At 42.8% G+C, this 21374-nt stretch overlaps 1 protein-coding gene across 1 annotated transcript in view; it reads left to right on the forward strand.

The window, feature by feature from the left end:
- The window catches only part of KIAA0825 (KIAA0825 ortholog), a 203599-nt gene that overhangs the window by 149223 nt on the left and 33002 nt on the right, over positions 1 to 21374 (forward strand). Inside the window, exon 14 of the mRNA XM_044282656.1 lies at positions 16977 to 17168. Coding sequence (XP_044138591.1) covers positions 16977 to 17168 — 192 coding nt within the window. The remainder of the gene's footprint in view (positions 1 to 16976; positions 17169 to 21374) is intronic.

Below are 21374 nucleotides of genomic sequence, written 5' to 3' on the forward strand. Positions count from 1 at the left end.
CCGACACTTTCTCCTTTGCTTCTTTTACGTGCATCTGGGTCACTTCTTCCTTCTTTCCAGCAGTAGTTACCCCAGCTACGATGGCAGTTTCAGAGACCTCTGCTTCTCTAGCGGCTTTTTCCACTTTGGCCGCGGCTCCCTTTGGATTAACTTTGGTCTCTGCAGCACCTAGGGACTTCATGTCAACCAACACATCGGCCTTAACTTTTTCAGCCTTTGTCATCTCAAAGTCTCCAGTCTCTTTGACCGCCTTCTCATCCTTCTCAGACATGGCACCATACACTTGCCCTGTTAACTCCTCCCCCTCTTTCTCACCAAGGCAGGAGGCACCAGGGTCTTCAGCAGACTCCTCGTCTTCTGTCATTTTCTCCAGAGGCTCACCCAGGACACTGTTCTCCTTTTGGGGAGGAGTCAGGACATACAGCCCATCGTAATAGCCCGGATCCAAAAACTGATCGTTCACCTCCTCGTATTTCTTCCCCAGCATGCTGCTGGCTTTTTGGAAGGCCTTGTATGCAGAGGGGACATCTTCCAGGCCTGGGTTACACGCTCCCACGGGTCTGTGGTCTTCGGCATCCACATCAGCCCCATTAACTGGTTCAGCAGAAGCATCTTCCATCTTCTCTGCCACAGCCAGCACCACAGTGCCACCACCTCCAGTACCATTTTTAACAGGCTCTGGCTTCATGACGTCTTGAAGAGAACTCTCCTCTTCAGGTTTCTAACCTTCTCCCTGCTGCTCGAGAGTACCCTTAGATTTCTCAAACTCATCTTTTAAGCTCATGAGATTTTCAGTCTCTGCTCGGAGTTGCTTGTTCAGCCTCTCAAATTCAGCATGCTCCTCAAGCGCTTCTTCCAGGGCTCTAGCAAAGGAGAGGGCCTTGGTCTCCTTTTCCCAAGCATCAGTCTCTGTTTGGTCACGTTTTTCACCATATCGAGCCGAAATGTATTTCTCTTCAGCTAGGAGCCAGTCACACTTCTCCTGTTTGCAGCTGTACTGTCGGGTCAGGTCATCTATAACTGCCTGGACATGGGCCTCAGACACTAGGCTGATGTCACCCGACTTTTTTCCCATCTCGTCAGATATAACTGTCTGGTTGCTACTAGTAACCACCTTTGTTTCACTCTCTGGGTTGCTATCAGTCACAGCACATACGTCACCTATACCACTCGTGTCATTATTAATTCTGACCTCTAGGGGCACTGCTGAGCCATTCCCCACCTGGGACACTTCCTTCGTAACCAACCAACATTGTGGAGACTGCATTTCCACCTCTGGTCCGTGCGGTACACCCTCTAACCCCATCCTATTTTCCTGCACCTTCAAACACTGAGCTGGAGCTGGGCTTTGCTCCACACTACTTATATGCATGTCTTCAAACCTTTTGATCAAGTCATATAGCACTTCATGAAACATAGCAGATGCAGAAAATAAAGTTTCATTATCATTTACATTTTTACCACCAGGGGGCGCTTCTCCCCTGACCACAACCTGCAACGGAAAAGGTGCATTACTGTCGTCACATATTTCATATGACATCACATTTTCCTTATGCATTTCCACACTCTTGTCACCATCACTTTGCACTTTACCAGCACCATTGTTTTCAATGGTCAATATTCTTTCCCCATGCAGGTCAAAGTGCAGCTCCCTTAGACCTTCACTTAAAGGGACAAGTACAGGTTCTGCAGGAGTTTCCTCACTATCTGCAGAAGTGTCTACCTTACCCCACAACAACGACACAATATCCCAGCCCAACATCACATCATATATGAACATATTTATAACATCAGGTCCACAATACCCAGTTCTCACTGGAGTCTCACACTGAGTGAGAACCACCGGATAGTCCTTATTATCCTCATGACTGTCCCACACATCTATCATTTGCGGCTCAGTCTCCAGAACCGTGCTCACTGTCACTTTGTCTTTTACACCAGAAAAACACGGAACAGTCTTACCCACAGACGTCACTGGTTCGGCAGTCTCAGGCCATGAGGGAGAGCCAGGAACATCTTCCCCGAGGTCACCGTCCTTCTCCTGGACATTAGGAACCTCCCGCCTTTGATTCCTGGTTACCTGACTTCTGACCATAGGACAATCAGGTTCACACTTTGTGACTTGACGGCATCTCCAGCAGCGCTCTCTTTGTTGCAGGACAGCTGCCTGCCGTCGTGGTTGGTTGCACCTAGCACCCGCATCACGACTCCTCCGGACATCCTTTTCTTCCCGACGGTTGCCCTTGGCAACGGCACACATCACCTTTTTGACTGCTTTTTCAGCCGCATCACCGACACTTTGGACTTTTACAAATTGTTCACTCAGCTTTTCAGGTTTTTTTTCCAGGGCCCACTGCAATGGCGTCCTCAAAGCATCAGCACAGCTGTTACCCTGGGAAACGCTTTGGGTTAGGAGTTCTCTTTGCCTTTCATAATCCTCCATGAGTTTTTCATGCTCCTGCTGCCACTTCAAGTGCCTTTGGGTAGCCTCCAGATTGGCCTGCCTCAGCTGCTCGGTGAGATCCTCCATCCACCCCATAGCAACAGACAGCCCAGGCACCAGAAAATTTTTCAGCAACAAGTCCACTAACAGAGAGCCGGCCTCCAGGTGTCTCACTCTCAAGAGACAATTTCAGCATTCACAGTCTCTTTTGCATTGCAGACATTAAAGTTTCTTTCCCAGGGCTGCTGGCCCTTTAAATCCACACAGCAATTTCCTTTGCAACATAGCAGAATTCAGCAGCACCTGCTCTTGCCGTTGCCCCTAGCAACCAGTTATCTCCTTTCAGCAGGGACACTTGCCCGCATCCGACACCATTTGTGGGGGATTAGATCTTCTTAGGGGGTCATTCTCACAGGTTACTTCACCAGACACGGATATAATGTCCAAACAGTGCATTTATTGTGCAACACCAGCAACAACAAAATGACAAAATAATAAACACTCGCCCGTCCAGGCTCTAACTAAACAAATGGATCCCTGACTCACCTAAGTCCCTGTTCACACCCTGTGAACACGTGCGGCTTTCTGAGCCAATGTCCCACAGCCTCCTGGCTGTACAGAGCGCAGTACGCCCACTGCCTCCAGTCCAGTGTCTCTTAGGGAATCGTGGTCTGTCAGCCCTCCTGGCTTGGACCACACAGAGCCTCCAGGCCTCTGTCCACAGGTACCACACTCCCCCCCTTTCTGACACTCTGGGAGGTGCCTTATGCCAGGCTGATTACCTCCAGCTTCTCTCACCTGAGGTGGAACAGGGGTGTGGACCGCACTATCCACCCCTTCCTTACCTCCAGCCTGCGTGAGACCTGTCACTGTCTCACAACCTGAAAAATAATATCGAACACTAGGTTCCAAAAGGGACCTATAGCAGTGCACTGCCAAAACATGTGCATTATATGTGCCTCCGACATATCACATTTCGGGCAGTTAGATGTGTTGCGTACCCCTATTTTATGTAGGAATTTAGGTGTTCTGTAAACCCTGTGTATTAAGTATAATTGTGACAGTCTGTGTGTCTCACACAATGATAACAAGGGGCTTTTAGACAGTATTTCGGACCACTGCGCATCATTCAGGGGGCCAACCTCTCGGGACCATTTTTCCCTAACAGTCAATGGAAAGTGGTCCTGATAGAATGATAGCAACAACTTGTAGAAGCTGGAGATCACTCCTTTGGTATCCCCTCCCTTTCTGATCTGTTCCGCTATCATAGATGCCTGAATAGTCAGATCTATTGTCTTTCCCTGCGCTGACAAGGCGTGGCGTAATTGTAAGTACTGATAGAAGTTTGTATTCGTGAGCTGAAACTCCTCCTTCAGTTGTTCAAAGCTTTTGAAGATTTTGTTTGTATACAGTTGTGACACCCAGTAAATTCCTTTTTTCTCCCAACTATCAAAGCCTTCCAACCTACTCAGTTCCAAGATATAGCTATTTAGTTCACTTCAGTAAAGGTGCCCATAGCTGTCAGCCGAATGCTATTCCTCCAAACCCCTTGGAGCACCAGAGCTCCACCTGTGTACACTTTGAGCAGGCCAGTAGTGTGTAGCAGTGTGGATAGAGAGTATGGTGCTGTACCTCCTGGAGGGAGGAGATGCTGGCAGACATGGACCACAGGCATCACATGCAATCTTTTTCTAGACAATTCTTTGTCCCCATTCCTCTTAGTAGTGGTATGGTCTCATATTGTTGCTTGACTGAAACTTTTTGGAGCAGAGCAAGTTCCAGTTTATCACTGCCAAGCCAAAAGCAGACCATGCTTGGTGACTTGAGGTCAAGCTGCAGTCCAGAAAGGCATTATAATTCCTGTGCATCACGACGAGCCCAAAATGTGACTGGCAGAGCCAGAGCAAGGTGTCTTGTGAGGTTGTGCTTGAGAGTGGCCTTGAAAATTGACAAACAATGTATGTTGATGCTGTGGCTGCAGATCATGCTGCAAGAAAGTTTAGAAACAGACAGAGAAGCCGGTCAAGGAAGGCGATTGGAGCTAGCGGATTAACAAAAATAGGGTTAATTTTCGTTTCAAAAGCAATACAGTCCAAATTCACACTGCTCGATATGATGACTGTCCTAAAATTCAATGAATAAGCAAATGTGACCCTATGTGGTCCTTGAGTTTCTGTGATAGACATCAAGCTCGGACTGGCCCACAATAAATCATTTTCTTTTATCACTTGGGACACTTTGATTACGTGTGAAGCACTGTCACTTTAATATTTCTGCAATATGAGTTGTGGTATATATAATGCACTTTAAAGTAGATATTGATACCCATACCCGTGACATATATGCTTAGAAATTGATGTCCCCGAATGGACTTCTTAACTATCGGCGTACGCTGCTTTCCACGATTTGGAGTGCAGCGCATGCTGAAGCAGCGATAGAAAAGGGGCATAGGTATTCGGCGCCTGCCGCATGTACTTCCGGTCGCGTGTGAGTAGGTGTGCGTTCCATGCTTGAGCGCACGGGCGTCACTTCCGGTCCGGGTTGGCGGCAGGATGCCGTTTGGGGTGAGTTTTCTCAGTTTAAATATGTGTACTTTGATGAGGGTGGATATATAAGGAGAGGAGGGATAGAGTTCAACCAGCACTGCCCCCTGATTAAGAAATAGGCGAAACATGCGTCGGGACGTGGGAGATACAGATTTTTCACAGGTATATTCATTTATGTGGAGAATGTTGAGGTTTATTATTCATCTGCAGTCAGATACCTGGCACTTTCTGCTATGATCCTATGTACTTTATGCGGTGACCTCATACTCCTCTTTGTAAGATTGAATTATACTTTGGTGTTTACACTGTCTGTAATCCCCTGTGTGTCAATTTTAGCCTCATGTGTATTTTCACCTCCAACTGATTTAAATTTATATTTTATGTATTATGTACTAATAAAGATATATATTTATTATTTCCTATGCGGATTGGCCATTGTTTGTGTTACATATCAGGGTAATATCCAGATGATATTGGTTCTTCCCCACATGTATTGGTGTATAATGAGGATCTTCTCAAGATGGCTCCTCTGCCAGTTCTCTGAGGCCAAAACTGCATTCCCTCAGGTCACATACAAACTTGCTGTAGCCAGCAGTTTCCTGTCAGCCAATCAGATTGGATTACTGAGATACATGCCTCCTCACTCTGAAGCCTAATGAAGGTATGCAGTGCGAAGGACCACCCCTCCATCTTCCTGTCTTCTTAGCCGGAGACAGATGAGCCATAGCAACGGTCTTTTAAGGGAGCAATGGAAAAGGACAGGAGACATTAATGAAAACTGTTATTATAAGGTAATTACAGATCTTTTGCAATCATTGACAGACTAACTCAGGTGTACATGCCTAGCTCTAATAAACTAGCAAATAAAAAAAATATGAAAGTAATCCATTAACCCCTTAAGGACTCAGCCCTATTTCACCTTAAGGACTTTGCAAATCTGACCAATGTCACTTTAAGTGCTGATAACTTTAAAACGCTTTAACTTATCCAGGCCATTCTGAGATAGTTTTTTCGTCACATATTGTACTTCATGACACTGGTAAAATGAAGTTAAAAAAAAATCATTTTTATTTATTAAAAAAATACTAAATTTACCAAAAATGTGTAAAAAATTGCAAATTTCCAAGTTTCAATTTCTCTACTTCTATAATACATAGTAATACCTCCGAAAATAGTTATTACTTTACATTCCCCATATGTCTACTTCATGTTTGGATCATTTTGGGAATGATATTTTATTTTTTGGGGATGTTACAAGGCTTAGAAGTTTAGAAGCCAAATCTTGAAATTTTTCACAAATTTTCAAAAAACACATTTTTAGGGACCAGTTCAGGTCTGAAGTCACTTTGCGAGGCTTACATAATAGAAACCACCCCAAAAAGACCCCATTATAGAAACTACATCCCTCAAGGTATTCAAAACTGATTTTACAAATGTCGTTAACCCTTTAGGTGTTCCACGAGAATTCATGGAAAATAGAGATACCATTTCAAAATGTAATTTTTTGGGCATATTTTGCATTTTAATAATTTTTTTCCAGTTACAAAGCAAGGGTTAACAGCCAAACCAAACTCAGTATTTATGGCCCTGATTCTGTTTACAGAAACACCCCATATGTGGTCATAAACTGCTGTACGGGCACACGGCAGGGCGCAGAAGGAAAGGAATGCCATACGGTTTTTGGAAGGCAGGTTTTGCTGGAATGTTTTTTTTTTTACACCATGTCCCATTCGAAGCCCCCCTGATGCACCCCCAGAGTAGAAACTCTATAAAAGTGACCCCATCTAAGAAACTACACCCCTCAAGGTATTCAAAACAGATTTTATAAATGTTGTTAACCCTTTAGGTGTTCCACAAGAGTTATTGGCAAATGGAGATGAAATTTCAGAATGTCAATTTTTTGTCAAATTTTCCATTTGAATCCATTTTTCCCACTAACAAAGCAAGGGTTAACAGACGAACAAAACTCAATATTTATGGCCCGGATTCTGTAGTTTACAGAAACACCCCATATGTGGTCGTAAACTGCTGTACGTGCACATGGCAGGGCGCAGAAGAAAAGGAATGCCATACTGTTTTTGGAAGGCAGATTTTGCTGGACAGTTTTTTTTGGACACCATGTCCCATTTGAAGCCCCCCTGATGCACCCCTAAAGTAGAAACTCCATAAAAGTGACCCCATCTAAGAAACTACACCCCTTAAGGTATTCAAAACAGATTTTTAGTTTCAATAGTTTTTTATTTTATCAGCACTGTGAAACAAAAGATAAAGAAGCAACAAAGTGGACGCAGCCACATAATACATTTGAATATATATGAATAAAGTTAGCAAAACAGTGGGCGCAGCCACAAGTTGAGTAATAGCGTAAGCTAATGGTACAACAAGCATATTGGATAACGAACAAAGCAGTCACTAATTTGGTGACCGACAAACGAGACAAATAGTAACCAGGAGCTGTGGAAGGCCACAGAACAAAATAGGGTACAGTGACACCTAAGAGAAGGAAGTGAGAAGCAGAAGAAAAGGAGAAGAAGGGGAAGGAACAAGGGGGAGAAGGACATGGGGACCTCCTAGTTGCATCCTCGTCGTCCCAGCGGGCAGCCAAGAGAACATACATCAGGAGGAGTAGAAAGTGCTATGGGTCCACCCACTCCAGGCCGCCTGTCTAAATTTGATGGGAATAATTGATGAGGGTAAGGAGTGTTCGTATCTGCAAGTCTGGTTAATCTCTTGTATGACCTCAGAAACAGAAGGAGGGGCCGGGTTTTTCCAGTGTCTGGTAATGACCAGTTTGGCGCTGAGCAGAACATGGCCAGTGATGTGTCTATGGGGAGGAGGGATTTCATGAATACCTAGAAACAGCAAGGCTAACTCTGGGCAAGGACCACTTTGTGGCCCATTAGGGTAGAGACAAGTTGGAAGATGCTCTTCCAGTATTCAGTGAGGATAGGGCAGGTCCAGAGGATATGGAGCAAGGATCCACCTCCGCCACAACCCCTCCAACAATAGGGGGAAGTGGAAGGGTAGATCATATGAAGTCTCTGGGGGGTAAAGTACCAGTGGAGAATGGTTTTTAGACCTGCTTCATAGTGAGTGATACATTTCAAATTGGACACGATAAATCGTATGGCTGCAGTCCAGGATTCAGCAGGAAAAGTCTTCTTTAGTTCCCTTTCCCATCTATAGATGGGGGGGACTTAATGAAAGTAGCCTTATCCCCCAGTAGATCATACAGGTGTCTCGTGGAATGTCTTTTGAAAAGGGAGGGGAATTGAAATAGTCGCAAGATGGACGAGTTGACCTGGGGGGGAGATTGTAAGATCTTCGAAAGGAAGTGACGGAGTCTCAGATATGTATAGAATTCAGAATGAGGTAGAGCGAAGGCGCTTTGAAGAGTCGCAAAGGGAAGAAGGTAATGGTCTTCTTTCATTTGGGAAATAGTGCCAATCCCTCTATCTTGCCATGACGCTAAGTTAATGTCGAGTATAGACAGTTCGATAGCGTGAGTGGAAGCGATTTTAAACAAGTGAGTGGACGTATCTTTCGATGTGCCATTAATGTTGGTCCAGAGGGTACCAGCATGTTATATTGTAAGGAAAGGATGTGTTGGGAAGCCAGGGCCCCATAGTAGATAAATCAGGTAATCTCTAACAGGAACCTGTTTCATTGCATGAGATTCTTCAAAACAGATTTTACAAACATCGTTAACCCTTTAGGTGTTCCACAAGAGTTATTGGCAAATGGAGATGAAATTTGAGAATTTAATATTTTTTGCTAATTTTCCATTTTAATCCATTTTTTCCAGTAACAAAGCAGGGGTTAACAGCCAAACAAAACTCAATATTTATGGCCCGGATTCTGTAGTTTACAGAAACACCCCATATGTGGTCGTAAACCGCTGTAAGGGCACACGGCAGGGCGCAGAAGGAAAGGAACGCCATACGGTTTTGGGAAGGCAGATTTTGCTGGACTGTTTTTTTACACCATGTCCCATTTGAAGCCCCCCTGATGCACCCCTAAAGTAGAAACTCCAAAAAAGTGACCCCATTTTTGAAACTACGGGATAGAGTGGCAGTTTTGTTGGTCCTAGTTTAGGGTACATATGATTTTTGGTTGCTCTATATTACACTTTTTGTGAGGCAAGGTAACAAGAAATAGCTGTTTTAGCACCGTTTTTATTTTTTGTCATTTACAACATTCATCTGACAGGTTAGATCATGTGATATTTTTATAGACCAGGTTGTCACGGATGCGGCGATACCTAATATGTATACTTTTTTCATCATGTTTTAGTGTTCCCATAGTCTGAGAGACATAATTTTTTCAGTTTTTGGGCGAATACCTTGGGTAGGGTATGATTTTTCCGGGATGAGATGACGGTTTTATTGGCACTATTTTGGGGTGCGTGTGACTTTTTGATCGCTTGCTATTACATTTTTTGTGATGTAAGGTGACAAAAATGGCTTTTTTTTTACACCGTTTTTATTTTTAGTTTTTTTACGGTATTCACCTGAGGGGTCAAGTCATGTGATATTTTTATAGGGCAAGTTATTACGGACGCTGCGATACCTAATATGTGTACTTTTTTTTATTTATGTAAGTTTAACACAATGATTTCATTTTTGAAGCAAAGAAAATTATGTTTTAGTGTTTCCATAGTCTGAGAGCCATAATTTTTTCAGTTTTTGGGCGATTACTTTGGATAGGGTATGATTTTTTAGGGAGGAGATGATGGTTTTATTGGCACTATTTTGGGGTGCATATGACTTTTTGATCGCTTGCTATTACACTTTTTGTGATGTAAGGTGACAAAAAATGGTTTATTTAGCAGTTTTTATTTTATATTTTTTACGGTGTTTATCTGAAGGGTTAGGTCATGTGATATTTTTATAGAGCCGGTCGATACGGACCGGGGATACCTAATATGTATACATTTTTTTATTTATGTAAGTTTTACACAATAATATAATTTTTGAAACAAAAAAAAAAAGATGTTTTAGTGTCTCCGTATTCTGAGCCATAGTTTTTTTATTTTTTTAAGCGATTGTCTCAGGTAGGGGCTAATTTTTTGTGGGATGAGGTGACGGTTAGATTGGTACTATTTTGGTGGGCAAACGCCTTTTTGATCGCATGCTGTTGTACTTTTTGTGATGCAGGGTGACTTGATTGTTTATTTAGCACAGTTTTTATTTTTTTATTTTTTACGGTGTTCACCTGAGGGGTTAGGTCATGTGATAAGTTTTTAGAGCCGGTCGATATGGACGCGGCGATACCTAATATGTATATTTACTTTTTTTTTCCTATTTTTTGCTATTGTTTTTTACTTTATTTGGGGAAAATTACGTTTTTGTTTATTTTTACTTGAAACTTTTAAATTTTTTGGGGGGAAAACTTTATTTTTTAAACTTGATTTTTTACTTTATTTTTTGTCCCACTTTGGGACTTCAACTTTTGGGGATCTAATCCCTTTTACAATGCATTCCAATACTTCTGTATTGGAATGCATTGGCTGTATGAGTAATACTGTGTGTATTACTCATACAGCTTCCGGCCTGTGAGATCCAGGGGGCTGGATCTCACAGGCTCGTCACCGGAAGGCAGCGCAGATGCCTAAGGAAGGCATCGCGCTGCCTTCCATGCCATCGGGTCCCCCCTACAGCCGCATAGGGACCCGATGGCACTGCCGCCCGCCGGATAAGGTAAAAGCCCCTGGCGTTGTGACAGGATGCCCGCTGAATGATTTCAGCGGATATCCTGTTGCGATTAACCCCCGCCGTGCCGCAATCGCGATTTAAAGTTAGGACATACCGGTACGCCCTTAGTCCTTAAGGACTCGGGAAACAGGGCATTCCGGTACGTCCTAAGTCCCTAAGGGGTTAAAAGACCGTTGCTATGGCTCATCTGTCTCCAGCTAGAAACTGCATGCCTGCATTAGGCTTCAGAGTGAGGAGGCGTGTCTCTCAGTAATCCAATCTGATTGGCTGGCAGGAAGCTGCTGGCTACAGCAAGTTTGTATGTGACCTGAGGGAATGCAGTTTTGGCCTCAGAGAACTGGCAGAGGAGCCATCTTGAGAAGACCCTCATAATGTAGGATTCAAAACAGCCATAACTAAGGGGAAAACTCAAGGAGAACAGTGGCAATTTAAGAAAATATGACAGTTATCCTTTAAAATAAATCATAAAATCCTGCAGTTTTTATGATGGCTACTTATCCTATTATTTGGTGCCACTTCTTGGTTTGTGCAGATCACTTTTCAACAGTCATCTCATTATCATTACAGGCAAGATTACCATGGCAGATATCACATATATATATATATATATATATATAGATAACACAGAATCTACCATTTGCAATAGGTGATATCATAGCTTATCTGCTGCCTCCTGAGCATGCCTAGAAAACTCTCCCTTGAAGTCAATGGGGTCGGCTTCTGTCAGTTGTATCTATGGCCCATGCAGCTGTTCTCAAAAGACAGGAAATCTTTATAGAGGTGTTACTTGTTATTGTAATTCTGCCTGTGGTAATAAAGCGAATGGGTATTGGAAAGTTACATGTACATAAGAGAAAATCTAAGACTATGATTAGACCTAGTGGCCAGTGTGAAGATCGCAGGATTATATACTTTTTTTTTAATCTACACTGACCCTCCCAAAAAAACATTGCCACCAAAAAAAAGCATTTAGCTTTGATTACAGCACACATTCGCTGTGTCGTTGTTTCGATAAGCTTCTGCAATGTCACAAGATTTATTTCCATCCAGTGTTACATTAATTTTTCACCAAGATCTTCCATTGATGATGGTAGAGTCTGACTGCTGCGCAAAGCCTTCTCCAGCACATCTCAAATATTCTCAGTGTGAAAATGATGTCTCCTGCTCCCTGAACCACTATTTCACAATTTGAGCCCGATGAATCCTGGCATTGTCATCTTGGAATATGCCCGTGCCATCAGGGAAGAAAAAATCCATTGATGGAATAACCTGGTCATTCAGTATGTTCAGGTAGTCAGCTGACCTCATTCTTGGAGCACATACTGTTGCTGAACCTAGACCTGACCAACTGCAGCAACCCCAGATCATAGCACTGCCCCCACAGGCTTGTACAGTAGGCACGAGGCATGATGGGTGCATCACTTCATCTTCCTCTCTTCTTACCCTAATGCGCCCATCAATCTGGAACAGGGTAAATCTGGACTCATCAGACCACATGACCTTCTTCCATTGCTCCAGAGTCCAATCTTTATGCTCCCTAGCAAATTGAAGCCTTTTTTCTGCTTTGCCTCACTGATTAGTGGTTTTCGTACGGCTACACAGCTGTTCAGTCCCAATCCCTTGAGTTCCCTTTGCATTGTGTTTGTGGAAATGCTCTTACTTTCACTATTAAACATAGCCCTGAGTTCTACTGTTGTGATTTCACCAAACGTTTAAGTGATCGTCGATAACGATCATTCAGGATTTTTTTCCCACCACATTTCTTCTTCGAGTACGATGGGTCCCCACTATCCTTCCAGTTTTTAATAATGCGTTGGACAGATCTTAACCCAATTTAAGTAGATTCTGCAATCTCCTTAGATGTTTTCTCTGCTTGATGCATGCCAATGATTTCACCCTTCTCAAACAGACTAACATCTTTTCCACGACCACGAGATGTGTCTTTTGACATGGTTGTTTAAGAAATGAGAAGCAACTCATTGCACCAGTTGGGGTTAAATAACTTGTTGCCAGCTGAAAGATGATCGTCCATGCAGTAATTATCCATTAGGAGGCTTATAACTATTTGCTTAGTTAAATCCAGGTGGTGACTTTTTTTGGACAGTCAGTGTAGATAGTGACATGGAAATAAAACACACCAAAAATACAAAAAAAAAATATGTAACATAAAAATAGGTCATTTTCTGATGACACTTTCATTTTAAGCACAATGCAAGGGCACACGGGTCTGTTAATATATACAGTAATTTGGTTCTGTCATTGTAATGTGGCCTAACATTTGTCAGAAGTACAACACATCTTCCGATTCTGTCTTACCTCATATTCACAACTGTACTCCATTCACTTACCTATTCAAATACCTGTCATCTTCTACAAAGACTGACAAATGTTTGATCAAGATCACATTACTACCCGAGTGCTCTCCTGTATTGAATTCTGCTAGATGCTTTAATTATCACATGGATAAAATGACAGAAAGCATAAATCTATTGACTGGCCAGGTCCTTGAGCTGAAGCAGATTTGTGCCTTCAAATGACATTGTGTTCTGAAAGTCTGAGAAGAGCGTGCCAGTAAGAAAACCGATGCACTTGTTCCTGTTCTATAACAGAAGGTCCAGATGTGTGAATACTTGGGGGTAAGTATATGGTGTTACGTGCAGTGTCGGACTGGGATGCCTAGGGCCCACCAATAAAATTAATTCTGGGGGCCCACTGTACAGCGACATGCAAATATTACCTGCCCACACAGAGGCAGACAGCAACAAAACGCTACAAGATGATTGATTATGGGGGTCTCTGCAACAACTTCAAATGGTCCCAGGGAAGAGCTAGCCTGCCTCTATTCTTAGAGGCCATCTTAAGCCTCTTTCACACAACCGTATGCCTTTTTCAGTGTTTTGCGGGCCGTTTTTTCCGGATCCGCTTTTCCATTTTTTGTTTCTGTTGTTTTTCCGTTTCGGTTCCATTTTTCCATTCTGTTTTTCCGTATGGCATATACAGTATACAGTAATTGCATAGAAAAGATTGGGCTGGGCATAACATTTTCAATAGATGGTTCCGCAAAGAAAACGGAACGGATACGGAAGACAGACGGATGCATTTCCATATGTGTTCCGTTTTTTTTGTGGACCCATTGACTTAAATGGCGCCACGGAACATGATTTGCGGGCAATAATAGAACATGTCCTATCTTTCAACGGAACAGAAATACGGAAACGGAATGCATACGGAGTACATTGATATTTTTTTTTGCTGAACCATTGAAATTAATGGTTCCGTATATGGAACGTATACGGAACGCAAAAAAACGTCCTGAAAAACGAAAAAAAAAAAAAAGGTCATGTGAAAGAGGCCTTAACCTTCCGATGCATCTATAATAATAAACTGGATAGTGTAACCAGTTTTTTATATTGATATAGGTTATTTGAGATGCTGTGCTGGTGGACAGTGGGCCCACCTTTCTCACTGGCCCACTGTACCCTGTACCCCTGTGGGCCAGTCCTAGGGATACTCTAACAATATTCCTTTTTAATGTGCCAGTGATGCCCGACTAGCGGTGTATTGTCCCCTAGGGCTTCACTTCATGTTCCTGATGTGCATCCCCAGTGGTGGCTATACATATGTTGAAGCTACACTCCCCAGGATATTGATCAGGCGTCAGCTATATCTTTTCTATCTCTAAACGTTGTGTCATGTAACCATGTTTATTTTGAGGTGGGGGCATTGCTTCTCCTTGCATAGAGGGAGTGCTCCATCGGAAAACAGTTTAGCTAACAAGGAAAGCTGTGTCTGCAGGGTTAGCTAGTGCAAGTAGCAACCCTATAGTCAATGTCCAAATCTTTAACAAGCCATGCAACATGACTAAGGATATTAGCCATGCCAAGTCTTCTCTGAAAGGAAATGGGACCCAACTGCTGACACCTGCTTTGGTTTTTTTCCCCTCGTCAGGACATAGGAGGGTCCTTAGTTGGCTAGGTGCAAAGGATTTGTACAAGAATCCATGTATGGACTGTTTATATGTTTGCGGTCTGTGTTTTGTATACCAGGAAAAAGATCAGATCTCGTAAGACCTGTTTGGAAATGTGTTTTTAAGGGTCCATTCACACGTCCGTTATAACACTCCGTTTCTGTTCCGATTTAAATCGGAACGTTTTTTCTCATCCATTAATTTCAATTGCCTCGGCAAAAATGCGGACACCAATTATAGTGCTGTCCGAATCACAGAATCCGTTCCGTTTTCCTATTTTCCAGTGTGCGGATCCTGAAAAAAAATTAAGCTTCTCCTACTTTCTATCCGTTTTTCGGGTCCGTTATCCATCTGAATGTCATCCGTTTTTGCGGATCTATTGACAGGAAAATGGATGGAAAAAAAAACGGAATAACAATAACACGGAACGGATTCAGAAGCACTTTAGTAAAAAAAAACGGAAGTTTGTACTGAAAAACAGATCCGCAAAAAAAAGGAACGTTTATCTGGAAAGGTAAAAATACTGACGTGTGAATGGACCCTGAATCCTAGCCAAAAATATATATCTGGAGAAATTATTGGCAAATACAGCTGTGTCATAAGATAGAACATTGTGTGTGCGAGCCTTGACCATGGCTGACTGTGATGTACTGCTCATTGATAAAATCTAAGGATGAGCAAATTGATTCTACAGGCAGGAGTGCCTTGAAGCCTTTTAAACATGCTTATGTATCAAAACTAGGAAAATCGCTAAGCCAGCCTCACATTTACAACTAGCTCTGTCAGGTTGAAAGCCCTATATCAGAGCAAAGCAGATGGGAAAAGCTTTTTCTAGTTGCAAGTCCTTGGGAGGAACTTTTGGTTGGTTACTATTTCTATTATGGAGACCAGTTAATATCCTTGATGACTGTTATAGGCTAGACAACGCTACTTCTGATTTCTGGGGAAAATATATGCAAATTATCATGCCTAACATATGCCGACATCAGAGAGGCTTAGAAAAGCCAATATGAATATCTTTCCCAGAAATCCAGAGGGGCATCGTCTGGCCTATAATACTACGCACACGTACTCCGCATACTAAGGGCTTTCAATTATGAAAAAAGAGTACCCCTTAGATAACGCACTTATATTTTTAAGAAACATAGATTAGTATAGTGGGCTCTCGCTCTCTTTTCTGTGCTGAAACCGAATTTTTCTAAAAATTCTGCAAACCTGAAACTAAACCTGAAAGGTTCACTCATCTCTAATGCAGTCCAGGGCTGCACTTAAGGACCCACAATAATGTGTGTTAGATTGAGCAGCGCTGAGTTATGCTATGAATTATGATAAATTGTAATAATCATACAGATATACATTTAATTGCATTTAAATTAGGTCTGTCTTCAGTATATGCTGTCCTATTTAAGGGCATTGTCCAAAAGTTAAATTTTGGTGTCACACACAAAAGTTTGTGGCAGTTTTTGGAGTAGTTTTGTGCCAGAGCCAGAAGTGGGTTGGAAGAGAATGGCAACTATAAAGGAAAGACTTATGCTTCTCCTTCATGTTGAAGCCACTTCTGGCTGTGGCTCAACCACATCCAAAGCTGCCACAAAGAGCTGTGCGAGACGCCACCGTAGAGTGAGTAGGCATCATGCCTTGCACTGCTAGCTCAGCTGAATGTAATGATACATTTCACTTACTGATCAATTGCTTGATTCTAGAGAAAAGTATTTTTTATCCAAATGCCAATGAGAAGTTAAGTGGACCAAGGGTATCTTTGCCCCTTCCTCTGGCAGGCCCACCCTCTCCTTGATTGACAGAGCCTGGTTCCTGCATCATCTTCCACCTGGCCCTGTCAAACAAGAAGAATAGGGAGGGCCTAGCAGAGGACGCAGGAAGAGCATGGGTGCACAGAATGGCTTGGGCCCACCCACAGTGCACTTAACTGATCATTTGCATAACAATTAAATGTCTTTTGTCCCCAGAATGAAGCAATGGATTGGCATGTGAAATGTATAATTACATTCAACTGAGCTCCATATGCCTCAGGTGCTGACTGTATAATAGTAATTTGGCTGCAGTGGTCACATGGACGTACGGCACATGGTGGCACCAGGCAAATAAACAAAGGCTGCCAGGGACCATCAGCGCTAAAACTTTTGGACAACCTCTTTGTGGGCTAATACCAAATGTCACTAAAAGTATTGGTACTGCTGTATGTGGGTGTACTTGCTGCATACGACGTATGTGTGTATGTATTTAACATGTGTTAAAAATATAGCTGGAATTTAGTTTTCATCATAATAAATATTCTCTCTTTTTAGTAGCTGAAGTTCAGGAAACACATGATTTCAATTTGTTAATGCTGGAAGATGACGATGGCAAGGATATGGATGTCACAGAAATCATCCTGTGGGTGTTCTCTTATTGTTCCCTGTCACCTCAGTCTTTTACTGCCCTATTGGAGAGTTATATGGATCAGGAGCAACTATGGGATTCCCTTATCAACCAAACAGGTACAATAAATTCTTAGATTTGTTTTTCAGAAACTTTAGATTTATTTAAAAAATCTTCTGCAGGTACACCAACCATACTGGACTGCAAACCAGCATACAATAATACTTACCGGTGCTAAATAATAGCATGACCCTCTAGACATATATAGAAATAATACTGGTGGTGTCTCATCACCCTCTTTCACACAGCGATGTTGCGTTTTTAATCGCTTAAAGAAAAACTGTCACACAAAATACAGTGGCAGTCTGCAGGAGGCAGGTTATAGAGCAGGAGAAGCTGAGCAGATTCATATGTAGTTTTACTGTAATATATTCAGTACAACTTGGAATTTATACATTTAAATTTCTGCTATTTCTGATTTCATTATACATGTGGGAGCTGATTAGTGATTGATAGTATTCTCTGTGTAAGTGTGTATACATAGATATGTGTCAGCCACTGATAGCTGTACACAGGTGAGGTGTTATCAGTGATAGCTGTCACGGCCATGGCCATGACCGTGACTCCTGAACCGCATGCGGTTCTCAGCGGTTTAGTTTGGTTTTCAATAACAGGTGAGGGCAGTGGTATTTGCCTCACCTGTGGTTGCCGCTGGCAACGTTATGTATGTGGCAGCTTTCTATGCTGTGCATGCGGTTGCACCTAGCACCTTTCTGTTAGGTGTGTGTGTATGTGTGCACTTTGTTTTGTGTATTGTGTGCACTTCCCTTTAATGTATGTTTCCCTTCTCTGGTGCTGGAAGGGTTAACTCCCTTCCCAGTGTGTGTGTTGTGTCACTGGGTGTGTCCGACTGTGGGGTGTGGCTTCTTGGCCTATAAAGCCTCACTGTTAGTTCAGGTCTGAGGGTTGCTTCAGTCATGCTTGGCTGGAGCAGCCTCCTGTCTATTCTACCTGCCAGTGAGAGCCACCCCTGTGGTCATAAAGAGAATGTCACTTTATGTTTTATGTCATGTTGTATGTGATATCCATGTGATGTACTGTCGGGACCTTTGTTCGTTTGGTTTGTGCAGCTAATGGTTCTGGATTCTGTGTGTGCTCAGGGATCCAGTCAGCAAGGCTGTGGCAGGTTGGTGGAACTCCTTAGTTCACCTGCCATTCCCATTAGTCTGTTTCGGTTCCCCTTTTTCCCAGCAGCTTGGCCATTGAGACTCCTGCTCCTCCGTACCTTGGAGGAGTAGGTCGTCTTACCGAGCTCCTAGCTCAGGGATCTGCGGAGGGTAAGTCAGGGCTCCGAGGTTCCTGCGCATGGGTTCTCCTACCTTAAAGGTCGGCCCATGCAGGTAGGAGTTAGGGATGCTTGAGGAGGTGACCTGCTCCCTATCCTGTTCTCTTGGCCGAGCAGCCACAACATCACCGGGCATCGCACGGCTGAGGGTTTTCCCCATCCTCAGCCGTGACAATAGCATTCTTTGTATGAGTGTGTATACAGAGATAGCTGTCAGTCACTGATAACACCACACCCCCATGTAAAATAAAGTCAGAAATAGAAAAGGCATAAATGTATAAATTACACGTTTACCGAATCTTTTCCCACAAAACCATATATAAATCTGTTCAGCTCCTCCTGCTGTGTAACACTCTGCCTGCAGATTGCATTGCCTTTCGTGGTGATAGGTCCTTTTTAAGGACTGGGGCCAATGTTAATTATTATATTTTTTTTATTCCTGTTCTTTTTTTTTTCTATTCACATAGCTGTGTGTGGGCTCTTTCTAATGACATCCTTTAATATTCCATACAATGGAAGAGATTTACTACCCTCACAATTAGTGACAAAGAATGGTGTGCATGCTTTGTACATTTTTCCGCCTGTTGTAGACAATTTTCTACCCTGTTTTTTTACAACCTTTTGTCCAGTTAGGGAGCAAAATGATGACACATTTTTGGAGTAAACTAAGCCAAAAAACGTGTGATGTAATGTTAAATTAGGCAGTGTAACAATGCTCTGGATTTATCACCCAGCATTATCTTGCACACTTTATAGGCCACTAAATCCAGAATCTACACACAAAAAAAGTACAACCATCAAAACGTAACATTATCTCATCTGTCTTTTGTTATTTGCTCTTGTTTTCCCAAATATCACAATTGCAGACATGAAAAATAAAACGGCATATGAGCCAGGAAGTTTAGGAGGAAGAGGCTGGGTTAATCTGGATAATTTTTGTCTACGTAGTGAGCGTGGCCATTTTGTTGGAAGGACTCTCCTAGTTACTATTAGTACAAAATAGATTTGATAACAGCACCAACCATAGTACCAGCTCTTGTGTGTGTGTGTATATATATATATATATATATATATATGGTACCAGCCATAGTACATAGAGCTGAATAGCTACTCTGCCCAGTTACACAGCGATAATTCCTCTGTTCTCGATTCCGCAGATTTGCCTTTCAGCAGCTTTGAAAAAGGTGGGCAGCATGTGGAGGTATGCTAAAGACCAAACTACATATAGTGCCGTGAAAAAGTATTCATGCCCCTTGAACTTTTCCACATTTTTTCACATTATATCCACAAACTTATTTTGTATTTTTTGTGATAGACCAACACAAAGCAGCAAGTATGTGTGAAGTGAAAAGAAAATGATACCTGGTTTTCAAAATTTTTAATAAATAAAAATCTGAAAAGTGTGGCGTGCATTTGTATTCAGCCCCCTGTACTCTAATGTCCCTAAATAAAATCCAGTGTGACCATTTGCCTTCAGAAGTAAGTGTAACCTGTGTATACCTTATTCTCAGTATAATTGCAGGTGCAGAGTTTATCTAGAGAACATTAGCGATCAAACAGTATCATGAAAACCAAGAAAAACATCAGACAGGTCAGGGATATAAAGTTGTGGAGAAGTGTAAAGCAAGGTTAGGTTATGAAAAAAAATATCTCAAGCTCTGAACATCTCACAGAGTACTGTTCAATCCATCATCTGAAAATGGGTGAAGTATGGAGGAGTATGGCACAACTACAGACCTACCAAGACATGGCTGTCTATCTAAACTGACAGCCCAGGCAAGAAGCAGCTAAGAGCCCCATGGTCACTCTGGAGCTGCAGAGATCCACAGCTCAGGTGGAACAATCTGTCCACAGGACAACTATTAGTTGTGTACTCCACAAATCTGGCCTTTATGGAAGAGTGGCAAGAAGAAAGCCATTTTTGAAAGCAAGCCATAAGAAGTCCCATGTGCAGTGTGTCACAAGCCACAGAAAATATGTGGAAGAAAGTGCTCTGGTCAGATGAGACCAATGTGGAACTTTTTGACCTAAATGCAAAACATTATGTGTGGGGGGAAAACTAACACTGAACATGACCCTAAACACGCCATCCTCACCATGAAACATGGTGGTGGTGGCAGCATCATTCTGTGGGGATGTTTTTTTTCATCAGGAACAGAGAAGCGAAGCAGAGTTAATGGAAAGATGGATGGAGCTAAATACAGGGCAATCCTGGAAGAAAACCTATTAGAAGCTGCAAAAGACTTATGACTGAGGCGGAGGTTCACCTTCCAGCAGGGCAACGACCCTAAACATACAGCCAGAGCTACAATGGAATGGTTTAGATCAAAGCAAATTCATGTGTTAGAATGGCCCAGTCCAGTCCTAAATCCTATTGTGGCAAGACTTGAAAATTACTGTTCACAGATGTTTTTCATCTAATCTAACTTGGAGCTCTTTTGCAAGAAGAATGGGCAAAAATGTCAGCCTCTAGATGTGCAGAGCTGGTAGAGACATACCGCCCAAAAGACGTGCAGCTGTAATTGCAGTGAAAGGTGGTCCTACAAAGTATTGACATGCTTGCTACTTTGTGTTGGTTTATCACATAAAATCCTGATAAAATACATTTAACCTCTTCAGGACACAGGGCGTTGATCGGAAGCCGGTGCCTGCTCAAATCATTGAGCAGGCACCTCGGCTAATTTCCTGGGGGGTCCAGTGACCCCCCCATGTCTGCGATTGACGCAAACCGCAGGTCAATTCAGACCTGCGGTTTGCGGCTTTTACCTATTGCGGCGGCGGGCGGTGCCATCGGGTCCCCATGCGGCTGTAGGGGGGACCCGATGGCATGGAAGGCAGCGCCATGTCTAAGGAAGGCATCGCACTGCCTTCCGGGGACGAGCCTGTGAGATCCAGCCCCCTGGATCTCACAGGCCCCGGAAGTATTGGAATGCATTGTAAAGGATTAGACCCCCAAAAGTTCAAGTCCCAAAGTGGGACA

Source organism: Bufo gargarizans, chromosome 1, assembly GCF_014858855.1.
Source record: "Bufo gargarizans isolate SCDJY-AF-19 chromosome 1, ASM1485885v1, whole genome shotgun sequence".
NCBI classification, from domain to species: Eukaryota; Metazoa; Chordata; class Amphibia; order Anura; family Bufonidae; genus Bufo; species Bufo gargarizans.